Source organism: Mauremys mutica, chromosome 10 (genome assembly GCF_020497125.1).
Source record: "Mauremys mutica isolate MM-2020 ecotype Southern chromosome 10, ASM2049712v1, whole genome shotgun sequence".
Lineage (NCBI taxonomy): Eukaryota > Metazoa > Chordata > Testudines > Geoemydidae > Mauremys > Mauremys mutica.
In genome coordinates, this window is record NC_059081.1 from 40,893,394 (window position 1) to 40,908,636 (window position 15,243).

General features: G+C 43.1%; 1 protein-coding gene across 1 annotated transcript in view; it reads right to left on the minus strand.

The window, feature by feature from the left end:
* The window catches only part of WIPF1 (WAS/WASL interacting protein family member 1), a 76,318-nt gene that overhangs the window by 13,352 nt on the left and 47,723 nt on the right, over window positions 1-15,243 (minus strand). The window contains exons 2-3 of the mRNA XM_044978564.1: window positions 2,985-3,073; window positions 496-625 (exon numbers count right to left, since the gene is read on the minus strand). Of these exons, the coding sequence (XP_044834499.1) occupies window positions 496-625; window positions 2,985-3,035 (181 nt within the window). The 5' untranslated portion in view covers window positions 3,036-3,073. The remainder of the gene's footprint in view (window positions 1-495; window positions 626-2,984; window positions 3,074-15,243) is intronic.

Here is a 15,243-nt window from a genome sequence, read left to right on the forward strand (position 1 = left end):
CTCTCATCCTCCTGTCCTGACATCAAGATGCAGTTCCTTTTGTAATTATTAAAACAGCTGACCATTTCATATCAGTGGTAGATGCATATATTTTTATATACTCCTTTGAAATTAAGAATATTTTTCTATAGCCGTCTAAAGAAGTACTTAAAAAAAATCACTGCAGTCTGCCTTTAAAATAAGCATGTACTGCAAAACTCGAAAGCAATACACTTTTTTCCCTATTCCCCACCATTACATTTAGTTGTGCCAATTACATTTTGCTATAGACTTACCAGAGTTAGCACACAAATTACTATACACATTTTATAAACAGTAATGGAGATCTCAAGTGATATAAAACATGCATTAATATAGCAAATTATTGGACCATTTAATAATTTTTTTGCCTGACCATCCAGCATCTCTTCACCTGCTGATTATAAAAACTACTCTAATTTTGCATATTAACTCACCATTCATTAACTACATTAAAATAAACAGAATTGTACTTACTGTCTAGAACAGGGGCACTTCTATCATTAGTAACAGCCTTTTTTAGCCTTTTTCCTTTGCTAATATCAGATAAGAGAGCATTTCGCCCCGCTTGTTCAGACCTGTTTAAGGAAGGCTTTTCGGTATTTGCCTGCAAAATGAAACAACAAATAAAGATATAAAAGAAAACTGCAGCATCCTGCTTAAGTAAGGGGTGTAATGAATACCTCCATTTTTAACACAAAAAAAGTTTCGTGTCACAGTCTCCCTATTGCAAATGTGTCACTAAAAGCAGTTAGCCTTGCAAACAAAGATTCTGGTCCCCAAAAATCTACTTCTGTTTCAATACTCAGGATCCATTGTCACACCAAGGGTCTAAGGGTATGGCTACACTTGAGAGTTGCAGCACTGGTGGAGGCTTTCCAGCGCTGCAATTAGTAACTGTCCACACCTGCAGGGCACATCCAGCGCTGCAACTCCCTGGCTGCAGCGCTGGCTGTACACCTGGGTCTGCTTGGGGTATAACGATTGCAGCGCTGGTGCTGCAGCGCTGCTCGTAAAGTGTGGCCACACACCAGTGCTGTTATTGGCCTCCAGGGTATTAGGAGATATCCCAGAATGCTTTTAACTAAATTACTCTCTTTGTTTTGTTATGCTGCCTCTCTTTGTTTTGTTGTGAACTCGGGGCTCCGGGAGCTGCTTATCTAAAAAACAAACACAGCTCCTGTTTGCTGTGATCAATCTGTAACTGTGAACAATCAATTGAGATAACCCACTACCTTGCTGTGAATGAGGCAGGCAGGGGGATGAGTGTTTGCTTGAGGATAGAAACAGCGGGGGCAGAGGGGAGAAAGGGAGTCCGTTGGAGCAGCTGCTTATCTGGTCTGCAGGCTGTTTGCAGTTAAGAGTAAGGGGTCGGGAAAATTTTCTGATTTTGCAAGGCAGGGAGCTGATACACAGTGTCGGCTCCAAAAATCCACTCTCTCTCTCTCTCCCCCGCTCCCTGTCACACTCCACCCCACCCCCCTCTTTTGAAAAGCACGTTGCTGCCACTTGAACGCTGGGATAGCTGCCCATAATGCATCACTCCCAACAGCGCTGCAAATGCTGCAAATGTGGCCACACTGCAGCGCTGGTAGCTGTGAGTGTGGCCACACACCAGCACTTTCCCTACACAGCTGTACGACCAGCGCTGTAACTCCCAGCGCTGCAACTCTCAAGTGTAGTCATACCCTAATTTGAAACAGTTCTCTCTTTCACCCAGCATTCAGAGTCCATATCTGATACATGTGAATCCAAGATGGATGTGTCTTTTTTAGAAATCTCAATTAAAAAATATAATTGAAAAGATGGAACTGAAAAAAAAAAGGTTGCTATTTTGGAGAATGAACGAGTGCAAACAGTGATGATTTGCACAGAAAGATTGAAGTTCTTGGGCGTGTCGGGGGAGGATTCACAGCAAAGTACATAATATCCAAACACTGGATGCCTTGGAAGGAAACCAAGCATTTGGCTACTGTTTTCTCTTCATTAAATTTATCTGGAAAATGTTGATCCTCCACTTCAAACATCACAGGCCTTTCTGATTTCCAGTCAAGGTTTTAAGATGCCCAATCTCAGTTGCATCTGCTTTGTCTTTTCAGAGTGTAATTTTTGCATTACCTCCGCATTCAGAAAGGGTAACAACAAGTTTAGAAAAAGAGAGGAAATGTTTCGTATTGTTATACAAAATACGAGTTCTAATCTTTCCAGACGCTTCTAAAGCCTCTCATGACTGAAGGAAAACGTTACTCATTCAGACTGAATTTGTTGCAGTAGATTTCTCCCCTTCTTTCCTTGCAAAACTGCAGCTGAGAAAAGATTCCAAAACCTAATTTGTTTTGAGATCATTTAATGACCACTGAAAGGGTTTCCTGATTTGCCAGCTCAGTAATATGGACGTTTCCCAGAAAGTGGGGACAGAGACCATGCAGAACATCCCTGAACCCTTGTGTGGCATAGCTTTCAGTGGCAGCATAAAGGGAAAGTGGGGCAGGGATGGATCAAAGCCACTGGTTCATCCAATAGGAAGATCCATTAGCCTAATGGTTCTCAACCTTCTCCACAGGATGGCCTCATGTTACAATGGAGAAAAAGTTTCATGAACCCCCTCCCATGTAATGTTGCTCTAATGACAGAGAAGGTGGTCACTACCTTCTGAAAAATGGCCATGACCCCCAGACTGAGAAACCATACATTAGACTAACCCACCTGTATGGAGGGAGCAAAGGGATGCAGAGCAGGTGAGGACAGTAGTGCAGTCAGTCAGTGGGAAGGAGTAGCAGCACTGCTTGTATTCCTGCAAGGAGTACATTCTCCAACCACGGCGGTATCCCTTACCCGAGTCCCAAATACATGATTGTGCACAAAGGTACAGAATTTGCCCCTTTAAATATGACCCACATGGTACATTGTAACAACAAATATTTTACATTTATATTTCATGTGACTACTTCTAAGTTCAAACTTACCACTGCAAGAGTTGGGGGAGGCGGAGGAGCTGGAGGGGGAGGGACAGGCATGGTCTACAGTGGAACTTTTCCCGATATTGCTATGAAATCTGTCAACAACAATAAGATACAGTAAAGTAATAAATCTATAAACGTCGTATTCACACTTTATCCTGACTGCTGAACCATATGCGTAGCTAACAGATTTAGCAGATACATTTTCTGAGGGTATGTCTTCGCTACCGGTCGAATCAGTGGGCAGTGATTGATCCAGCGGGGATCGATTTATCGCGTTAATCGATCCCCAAGTGCTCTCCCATCAACTCCTGTACTCCAGTTCGGTGAGAGGCGCCAGCAGAGTCAACGGGGGAGTGGCAGCAGTTGACTCACCGTAGTGAAGAGACCGCGGTAAGTAGATCTAAGTATGTCGACTTCAGCTACGTTATTCACATAGCTGAAGTTGCATAACTTAGATCGATCCCTGCCCTCCCCAAGTGTAGACCAGGCCTGAGCATAAATCAGTGTTAGGAGAATATTTTGTATTTTAAACTTTGACAAGAAACAGCCACAAGTATTAGCAGTAGTGACATACATAAACTGGGGGTCCACACAAGATTTCAGTGGCTTGCAACTATGATAATTCCAGGTGAGATCAGGTAAAGATGTCTTGTTACCAGGCAATACCACCACAATCTACACGCAGTGTGTGAGGATTCAGTTGTGCACCTCCTGTTGATGGGCCTTATTCTGCATAACTCGCTCTGGTGGCAGGCACCTGAGAATGTTCAATAATAAATAATGCTCAGGCAAAATTCCCATTGAACCCCACGAGATTTTCTCCTGAGCAAGGACTGCAGGAGAAGTCTCAGTGATTGTCACATAGCTAAATCTCCAAGCATCACTTTGAAAAAACACCCTTGGTGATTAGAACTTTTAAATTGGTACTTAAAAAGGATGCAGTCCCCTAAGAGCGATTTAAACTTGTGTGTGGTGGTGGTGGTGAGGGGAACAGGAAGTATGTTACTTCCTTTCTCTTTGGGAGCACCCCTTACTCCCTGCGGTGTGCCTGGCTAGCTACTCTGGCAGGCCAGTAGTATGCCCAGCCACGGCTCCTCTCACTGCCCACCTGCTTCCTCACCGAGGGAGTATCAGGCAAGCAGCCCACTCTCTCCCCCACTCAACTGGAGCCGCAGTCTGGGCTGGCCTTACTTCCGCACATGGCCGGGTAAGGGGCAATCTAGCCCAAAGCGTTTGGGGATCTCCAAGGATGAACAGCACTATATAAATGCAAATTATTATTGTAGCAGAAACCCAGGCCTCACAGTACAATGTACTATAAAAAGAAAAATCTCAGCTTGGTATAGGAACAGACTGATGGGGTGTGGAAGGGAGAAGGATTTCCTACCAAATATTGTGACAGCAAGTTATCAGCGACAGGCACAAATGCCACTTTCATGAATAAACACTGGGGGTGGGGGAATTGCACAAAATTGCCCAACTGAGAGAGAATAGACTACTCCTCTGCAGCCTACCCTAGGCTATGTCTACACTTACGGTGGCGTGCGGAGTATAGACATTACATGTGTAGCTACATGCTGCAGTGAAGGCTCCAGCAGCTTCCTCCCTCCTGCCAGAGCCTTTCACTGCAGCGAAGAAAGGCTCTAGCAGCAGGCAGGCAGCGGGCAGTGTAATGGTGGGTGGCACTGCTTGGGTGTGTAGAGAGCCTGTGCAGGGTACATACCCTGAGGGCTCTGGTATGCAGGGCCCTCTACTCTATTCACCTTAGCTAAGCCTTGCCATCGACACGGATATTTGTACCCGTGGATGTGCAATGTCTGTATTCGACACGTCACCATAAGTGTAGCTATACCCCTCGTGTTTCGGCTGCTGAGGAGGCTCCATTGGCAAGCAGCGCTATGTGCAATCACAGTGCTTGCACATCCCTAGTGCTGGCTGTAGCAACAACAACAACAACAGATATAAGCAGAACTAGTTCTAGGTAAAGTTAATGTTTCTAACTTCATTCTAAACCTCATATTCAGCTACTTTTTAAAAATCTCTCTCTAACAAGCTCCTTTTGGATTAAATGTTTCTAAAACTTCATCTCAGCCCAAAGATCTCCTAACAAAAACAAACGAAAAACCCCAAAAAACAGTTTGCCCTAAGTCAGCCATGTTGTTTTTGAGTTTGTTGGAAAAAAAAAACCACTACAGATTTCCCATCATCCCCTGATCTGAAATCTCATGCTTGGATAATTCAAAGAGATGAAAGTAAAATGTTCAACCTTGGGTTTTTTGTAGCTCTCATTAAGGCTAAAGTATAGGTCAGACTTGAAAAAAAAATGGTTGTGTGCAAGTCCAATGTTTACAGATGACATTTTGGAACACGAGCTCTAGAACTTTTCTATTTGTTTTTTCACAGCTGCATTCAGAAGTATTAGCTTAGAGGTATCCTTAAGATCAATAATTCTCCAACTATGGTTGAAAGTCCCACAAACTGCCAGCAAGTCCTCTGGTGCAGAGGGTGGAATGGGAAGATGAAGGGAATTGGTAATGCAAAGAAAGTGCTGCCTCTATAATCAGCTGCTCCCTTCTGGAGAAGCCTAGCCATTGAGTATTACTGCCTCCACAAGGAGCCAATCCAGCAGCTTTATTGGGTAGAGAAGCTCAGGAGTAGTTGACACAAAGTGTTTGAGGGGTGGCCAGACAAGGAGGAAGAAGCAGGATGGGTCAGCAAGCTGACTGCTGCTGAATGAAGGAAAGATCAAATTCCTGGGCCACAAGCCGCAGCAGCAGGAAGGAAGAGATCATCACAGATGGGAGCATTATACACTTGCCTGCCTCATTGCCATAGGTAAGTGGAGGTAACAAGCACACATTTAAAAGGAAGTGGTTTCTGGAATAGGAAGCTAGTTTGTTATTTAAGATGCCTCCTTTTCCCATAGGTTTTTCTTTTGCCAGTTCAAATAAACAGGCGTTAGTAAAAGGTGCCACTATCAGTCACTCAAATCATACCTATGCAGAATAGGTAAAAAAGTAATGGGAGTGGGAATAAAAGTTATCCTCCAGGCGTCCATGCTGACAGTAATATTATCCACAGTAGTTATTCAGAGGAATACACAAATCTTATTTTTTCCACACTTATTTTTGAAGTCTCAAAACAAGATTTGCATCAAACAAATTCTACTTCAGATCTACTTCATGCTAGATAGAATACACTGATTAAAATCTGATTAATGCTAGAAAAGGGAAGTTCAATTATCTGAGCTGTTAGTAACCATCTGGATTCGAGTCACCACTTTGCACTTCTGTTATATCACAGAAATGACAAGAAGGTTTAGGTCTGTTAGAAAAAAAATCTTGCTTAGAAATAGAGATTTATATCTTAAGATGCTGGCATGTTTCAAAGAGGAAAAAACGTATTTTCCTAGTTATTTGTAAAGTCATAAATAGCATTGCAAATACACTTAAAACAAAATCCATGCTACATAGAGGAGAGGAGAGAAGGAATTTACATAGGCTGCAGTTTAAGAAAGCACTTCAGAATGTGCTGAACTTTAAATATGTGCTTTAGTTCCATCCATGTGCTTAAGTGCTTTCCTGAATTGGGACCTCAATGAATACTGCCTGAAGTCTTCAATAGGGGAAGAAAGTAGGAAAACACACCACCAGCTTGAAATCTAACTAACTGGGGGAGAAAATGGAGTTCAAAATGGTTTCAGGCACTACTTCTGCCTTGGAGTGTCTCTGCCAATGTTTGTAGGTTTATAGTCTCCTTTAAAAAAAGGTTTTCTCCTGTTGCTCTGTGAGACACCAATGCAAATGAAAGGAGAAGCTGACTAACTTATTGAGTCTACACACAGCGCTGTCAAATACACAAAACCAAACTGATAGAAATTCTCTTTGATCTTTGTAATGGTAGAAGTTACCTCTAATATTAGTAGGTGAAATATTTTCAGACAGAAATAGGTGTTAATTGACAGTATTCCAGTAAGTTCTGAACATTTCTTTTCAGAGTTTTGCATATTTCCAACTCTTATGATCATCAAATAAAAACGTGAACAAAATATTATCCATTCCCAATCTTCTTATACTAAAATTCAGATTTCAGATTTGAAATATTAACAGAAGAACTAATTAAGACATATGCAGCTTTGTTCTTCAACTTCCTGTTTAAAAACAAAAAAGTCAACAGGAAAATTAGTTCTTACAGCAAACCACCACCATCCTGTTTCTTAATACAGTCTTTTCATAGCTGCAGTTGCCTGCACAATTACTATGCCATCATACTGGGTGGGGGGGGAGTGGCGGGAGGGAAATAGTCATGCTTTTCACTTATAATAAAATCTTAACTCCTTCAGCTGAGTGAAATGGAAAATAATTTGTTTTCTTTATTTAAATGCTATGGCAAAAAGCTAACAAAGGCAGTTTGCTTAAGTTATTGCAAATTAATGACACCATTGCAAACGCCCAGAAAAAAGCATCTTTAGCGGAAGGAGAAAAACATCTGGTCTGAAATGTACACTTCATATATAAAAATGCATGCATGTAGGCAGCTCAAAGATAAATCAGTGAGTAATTGGACTAATCTATTCCTGTTTCATGTTGAAGACTGATTTACCAGTTACTTATTTCAACTATCAAGTTTTGCATAACTATACTATTTTAGTTACCCTTCCTTTTTAATGGGGCATTTTAGACCAGCAGAAATTGGCTCCTTAAGAAGTTCAGTGGGGTGGAAGTGAACTAAGGCTGCAGATAGGCCTGGAAGTTTAACAAACTCAAATCTCTAAGGAAACCTCTTAGCCTAAAACAGGCCTCTCTCATCTTCTTAATCCCCCACTCCTTAGAAAAGAGGTGGGGGAAAACAGGCACTAGGCAATGGCCTGTCTTTCTATCCTGCTTCTCCAGTGGCAAATGGTCCCCTCGGCTCTCTCTCCCCCACGTATCTTCAGTGACCCACAGGTAGAAGGCTAGAAGCTGTTTCTAAGGACTGGGTGAGGCGAGTCTTCTGGGGCAGGTGGGAGTGGAACCAGGAAGTGCACTCCTGCTCCCAACAGCATGGTGGGAAGTGAGCTAGAGCTGAGCAAGCCCCATATTCTGCCTAGTGCACCGTTGCTAGAGAGCCCCCAAAGGCTCATGAAGCTTTGTGAGCTTGGGCTGAGAGTCAACAATGCGCCCAGGCTTAGGCAGAGTGGGTTGGAAGCTTGATGCTGAAAGGACGACTTTCCCATACTCTGGTATGAACTACGAATCACGGTTCTTTTTCTGTGCTTTATCCAGGTGCTTTTATTTCACTTAGCAGCTGTTAGAAATGGTGCACATGGCTTCAGTCAGATATCGTGCGGGGGGGGGGGGGGGGACCGAATGTGATGTACGTGTATACAGTGACCTGTGTAACACATCTGTTCAAGATTCAAAACAGAGGGAGTTATGATGTTAATTCAACTAGTTACAAAAGTAAAGTTGAAACACTCCTAAATTCTTTTTCTATCTGCTATCTGCAACTCAAACTGAAATTTTGTACCAAAAACAACTCTCCATCCTTTCAACCCTGATTCAGCACTGGCCTGTGTACATTAAATGTTGTACAGTATAGTCCATTTTCTTTCCTTCCTTTTTGTGAGCAAATACCAACATGCTTGATCTATAATGTTCTATCGCTATGAGCCTGTAGGAAGAGCAATGTACTGAAAATGAATAATAGCTCTAAGATGTTAACTGTAGTCTTCCAATGAAAGCTTCAATAATTGTGTTATGTTTGGCAAACACAGACTCTTTCTCAACATGCAACAGATTAAAGATGGGCAGTGTATGATTTGTGCATGATCAGGGGGAAAGATTCCACTTTGAACAAATAGGAAGTCTACTCCATGGCTGACAATTAACATTTAAATAGTCTGGATTTGTAACTGACCCATGCAGTGTTATTGTATCTGTGTTGGTCCCAGGATAGTAGAGAGAAAAGGTGGGTGAGGGAATAGCTTTTATTGAACTAACTTTGGACCAGCTTTTATTGGACCAATGTATTGGTCCAGCGGAGCTAGCGAACAGGACCTGCATACGGGGGAGTTTTGTGAGGGAGCTTTCCAGGTGAAAGAGATGTGACCACGTGTCCCTTGGGCGAGTGTGTTGTCTGGTTGTTTGTTGCTGTGTGCTTGCTTACCGTGTGCCTGCTGGATTGACGATTATAGTGAGGGGTGTATGGGGGGCTGCATGCTGAACCCAGTGACCTCCTAGGCAAGGCTGAGCACTTCCTAATGAGGCTCTATCCTGCCATCCTTTGATTCGTAATCCCTTTAGGAGCCCTCCACCAGGGAGTGGGGCTAACGCAGGGAGAACAAGGGTTTAAAAAGCCAGCTTGTAAGCGACCAGAGGAGCCAGCGAACAGGAGCAGCAAAAACGGGAGTTCTGGGAGGGAGTAAGAGAGCCAGATACACCTAACAAACATTCTCTAAACACAGGCCAACGAACACCAGAAAAAAAAATTAATTCATCCACAACAACAACAACAAAAACCAACCAACCACCCCACCCACATCTGCAGGAGTGAAAATAATGCAGGCAGAAGTCCAGCAGCAGCGTGGGGGCTATCCAGTTCATTCCACTGGATGCAACAGGTATGATTTACCTGCCTTGTGGGCAGGTGGCATGTGTGTGCACATTTGATGTAAGCAGCGCACTGTTCTCAGAGTTTGAGTATGGGCTGTGGAGACCAGAGGGGAGCGAAGGGAGACAGAAAGGTACACAGCCAAGACTTTCCGGGACACAACAGAGCGATCCCACCCCCATGTGATGGCCTCTGTGCTGTTGAGGAGGATGAAAGCCTTGGGAAAGGAGAACATCAAGCTGGAACAGAGGGGGAATGATCCCATAGTTGGGACCCTCCTTCCAGATGATGTCATGGTATCCTCTTGAACCAAGGGTACCTCTGTGGCGGTGGAAGGAAACCAAGTTAGCAGGAAGACACAGGTAACAGTAATGGGGGATTCGATTATTAGAAATGCAGATAGTTGGGTTTGTGATGACCAGGAGAACTGCACGGTGAATTGTCTGCAGGTGTGAAGGTTTCAAACCTCTCAAGAAATCTAGACAGATGGATGTGCAGAACTGGGGGAAAGCCGGTGGTCGTGGTATATGTGTGTATCAATGACACAGGGAAAGATGTGCTAGAGACCAAATTTAGGCTGTTAGATAAGAGATTGAAGTCCAGGACCTCCATTGTAGCATTCTCCAACAGGCTTCCAGTTCCACGTGCAGGGCCAGTTACACAGGCAGAACTGCTGGGTCTCAATGCGTGGATGAGACGATGTTCAAAAGAAGGATTTAGGTTTATTAGGAACAGGGAACATTTTGGGAAAGGAGGAGCCTATATTGGAAAGATGGGTTCTATCTTAACCAAAATGGAACCAGATTGGTGGCATGTAAAATTGAAAAGGTCATATAGGAGTTTTAAATGAAGGGCTGGGGGAAGCCAACAGGTGCATAGTTTGGACAGACACATCCAATAGGGGACAATTTATTAAAAGGGAAACTCTATATCCTAGTAAAGTGAAGAGGACAGAAGTTATAAAGTAAAGGTAGGAGCTGAAGAGAAAACAAACAAACAAGAGTTTCATTCAATCATATAACAAAGGCAAACAACTAAATACTGATACATTTTACAAGTGATTGTACGCAAATGCAAGAAGTTTAAATACTAAAAAGGGGGAACTTGAGTGCCTGGTATTAAATGAGGATATTGATATGATAGGCATCATAGAAATTTTGTGGCACGATGGTGATCAATGGGACACGGTAATATGATGGTACAAAATACATAGGAATGACAGTAGGTCATACTGGTGGGGGAGCACACTGTATGTGAAAGAAAGCTTAGAGTCAAATGTAATAAAAATCTTAAATGAATCAAACTGTACCATAGAATCTCTGTGGATAGAAATTCCATGCTTGAATAATAAGAGTATAGCAGTAGAAATATACTACCCATCACCAGATCATGATGGTGATAGTGATTGTGAAATGCTCAGGGAGATTAGAGGGGTCACAAAGACAGAAAACCCAATAATAATGGGGGATTTCAACTATCCCCATATTGACTGGGCACGTCACCTCAGGATGCGATGCAGAGATAAACTTTAGAGACATCACTAATGACTGCTTGGAGAAGCTAGTCCTGGGACCCACACACGGAGAGGCAATTCTTAATTTAGTCCTAAGTGGCAACACAGGGTTTGGTCTGAGAGATGAATATACCTGAACCACTCGGTAAAAGTGATGACCGTAATTAATTAAATTTAACATCCTGGAGGGGGGTAGGGTGGGTGGGGGGGAATACCAAAAAATACCAAAGAAAGCCGCCACACTAGCATTTAACTTCAAAAAGGTGAACTACACAAAAAGGAAGAGGCTAATTAAATGGAAATTAAAAGGAACAGTCTCAAGAGGGAAATGCCTGCAAGCTGCATGGAAACTAGTTTAAACCAGCATAAAAGAGGTTCAAACTATATGCATATCCCAAACAAAACAAAAACAGCAAGAGGACCAATAAAATGTCACCGTGGATAAATAATAGAGGAAAAGGTATGGTTAGAGACAAAAAGACATCTTTTAAAAATCAGAAGTAAAATCCTACTGAGAACATAAGAACAGCCATACAGGGTCAGAGCAAAGGTCCATCTAGCCCAGTATCCTTTCTTCCGGCAGTGGCCAATGCCAGGTGCCCCAGAGGGAATGAACAGAGCAGGTAATCATCAAGTGATCCACCCCCTGTATCCCATTCCCATCTTCTGGCAAACAGAGGCTAGGGACACCATCGCTGCTTATCCTGGCTAATAGCCATTGATGGACCTATACTCCATGAATTTATCTAGTTCTTTTTTGAACCCTGTTATAGTCTTGGCCTTCACAACATCTTTTGGCAAGGAGTACCACAGGATGACTGTGCGTTCTGTGAAAAAATACTTCCTTTTGTTTGTTTTAAACCTGCTGCCTATTAATTTCATTTGGTGGCCCCTAGTTCTTGTGTTATGAGGAGAAGTAAATAACACTTCCTTATTTACTTTCTCCACACCAGTCATGATTTTATAGACCTCTCTCATATCCCCCCCTTAGTCGTCTCTTTTCCAAACTGAAAACTCCCAGTCTTATTAATCTCTCCTCATACAGCAGCTATTCCATACCTCTAATCATTTTTGTTGCCCTTTTCTGAACCCTTTTCCAGTTCCAATACATCTTTTTTGAGATGGGGCAACCACATCTGCATGCAGTATTCAAGATGTGGACGTACCATGGATGTATATAGAGGCAATATGATATTTTCTGTCTTATCTATCCTTTTCTTAATGATTCCCAACATTCTGTTCGCTTTTTTGACTGCCACTGCATATTGAGTGGATGTTTTCAGAGAACTATCCACAATGACTCCAAGTTCTCTTTCTTGAGTGGTAACAGATAATTTAGACCCCATCATTTTATATGTATAGTTGGGATTATGTTTTCCAATGTGCATTACTTTGCATTTACCAGCATTGAGTTTCATCTGCCATTTTGTTGCCCAATCACCCAGTTTTGAGAGATCCTTTTGTAGATCTTCACAGTCTGCCTGGGACTTAACTATCTTGAGTAGTTTTGTATCATCTGCAAATTTTGCCACCTCAATGTTTACCCCTTTTTCCAGATCATTTATGATTATGTTAAATAGGACTGGTCCCAGTACAGACACCTGGGGGACACCACTATTTACCTCTCTCCATTCTGAAAACTGACCATTTAGTCCTACCCTTTGTTTCCTATGGTTTCAACCAGTTTGACTGGTATTGAAGTTAGACTTACTGGGCTGTACCACTTAAAAAAGAGATATTGGCATCATTGTGGATAGTTCTCAATGTGCAGCAGCTGTCAAAAAACAAACAACAACGCCAGGAACCATGGTGCGCCTACATGTTGAGTACTTTGTCCAGGATATACTGGAACTGGAGAAAGTTCTGAGAAAGGTAACAAAAAGATGATCAAGGGTATGGAATGGCTTCCAAATGAGGAAAGACTAAAAATATCAAGGCGGTTCAGCTTAGAAAAGAGATGACTAAGGGGGATATGATAGAGGTCTATAAAATCATGAAAGGTGTGGAGAAAGTGAATAAGGAAGTGTTATGTACCCCTTCATTTAACACAAGAACCCATGAACACCAATTAAATTAATAGGCCACAGGTTTAAAACAAACAAAAGAATGTGCATTGTGAAGATGTACTATCAACCTGTGGACTGCCAGGAAATGTTGTGAAGGCCAAAAGCATAAGTGGGTTCAAAAAAGAATGAGGTAAATTCATGCAAGATAGGTCCATCAATGGCTATTAGCCAAGATGGTCAGGAATGCAATCCTATGTTCTGGGTATCCCTAAACCAGAGGTCTCAAACATGCGGCCCGCGGGCCGCATGCGGCCCTCGGAGCTCTTCCCTGCGGCCCGCGGAGCTCCCCCAGTTACTTCCTATCGCCACCAAACTCCCCTCACCCCCGCCCCCCTCCCCGAGTTATTTTCTGTGCCTAAGCTCCCCGCGCGCTGCTCCCCAATGTTTGGGGCCGGGTCTCTCCCCTGGCCCCACCTGCCGCCCCCACGCGCCTCCCCCCAGTGTCTCCCGGCCCCCACTTGCTGCCCCCTCACCGCCTGGGAGCCTGCCCGGGAGCTCACGCTGACTCCACTCCTCCGCTATGCCGGCTTCCGGCATCACCTGCTGCCGCAGGGTCCTAGCGCCCCCCTGCACTAGGGCCAGGGCAGGCTGCCCTTCCCCTGCCTTTCTGCCCTAGTCCTGAGACTCTCCAATGCCCCGAGCCTCTCCAATGCCTCAAACCCCTCACCCTCAGCCCCACAGCCCTCACCCCTGCACCCCCTCCTATCCCCAAACTCCGTCCCAAAGCCTGCACCCCCACCCCCTGCCGCAGCCTGGAGCCTGCACCGAGCACAGAGCCTGCACTCCAGACCCCCTCCCCCACCCAAACTCCCTCCCAGAGCCTTAGGCAGTAAATCTAAGTGCGTGTTTTGTCCTTTGAGTGAGGTGCATTACTGAGTGTATATATTTATTAAAACTGCTTGGAAATGACTTCGTCAAAAAAAAGAACACTCATGGAAGAAAAGAGAGTTTTCCAAGACAAATGGGAGAATTTATATTTTTTCACAGAGGTAAAAGATAAAATTCAATGCCTTATTTGTCAGCAAACGATTGCTGTTCCCAAGGAGTATAACGTGCGTCGGCACTATGACACGATGCACCGTGAAAAATATGATGCATTCACCGGAAAAATCCGAGAGGAAAAAGTTCAGCAACTTAAAGCAGCATTTGCCAAGCAAATAAATTTATTTTCAGGGATTAACAAGTCTAGCGAAGATTCAGTAAGAGCAAGTTTTGTGATAAGCGAAATGATAGCTAAATCATCGCGACCTTTTACAGAAGGCTTATTCATAAAAGAATGTCTTATGAAGGCCAGTGAAATTTTATGTCCTGATAGGAAGAAAGTTTTTGAAGGCATAAGCTTGTCTGCAAATACAGTTGCCTGCAGGATAACGGATTTAGCTGATAATGTGCAAAAACAATTGATTCAAATGGCAAAAGACTTTGAAGTATTTTCAATTGCTCTTGATGAGAGTACAGATGTATCAGATACCGCACAGTGTGCAGTGTTCATTAGAGGTGTGGACTGCAATTTGAATATAACTGAAGAATCGCTAGACTTAATGCCACTGAAGGGTACCACAACGGGACGTGACATATTTCAAGGATTGGAAGAGTGCATTGAAAAAGCTGCGCTGCCATGGAACAAACTCGTATCTTTGGCTACGGACGGTGCGCCATCAATGTGCTCTGAAAACATTGGTGTGGTTGGATTATTGAAGACCAAACTGAACAGCCTCAATATACCAGGAATTAGCTTCACCAGTATACATTGTATTTTGCACCAAGAAGCCCTGTGTAGTAAAAGTCTACAAATGAAAGAAGTTATGGATGTAGTTGTTAAAACTGTTAATTTTATACGTGCACGAGGGCTGAATCACAGACAGTTCACTTCTTTTCTAGCAAGTATGGACAGTGAATATGGGGAACTTCTGTATCACACTCAAGTTAGATGGCTGAGTCGTGGAAATGTTTTGAAGTGTTTTTTTGCACTTAAAGAGGAGATTGATTCCTTCATGAAAATGAAAAACAAGGAAGTTCCACAGCTTGCTGATTCCACTTTTATCTGCAACCTTGCTTTTCTAACAGATGTAACTGATCACCTGAATGCACT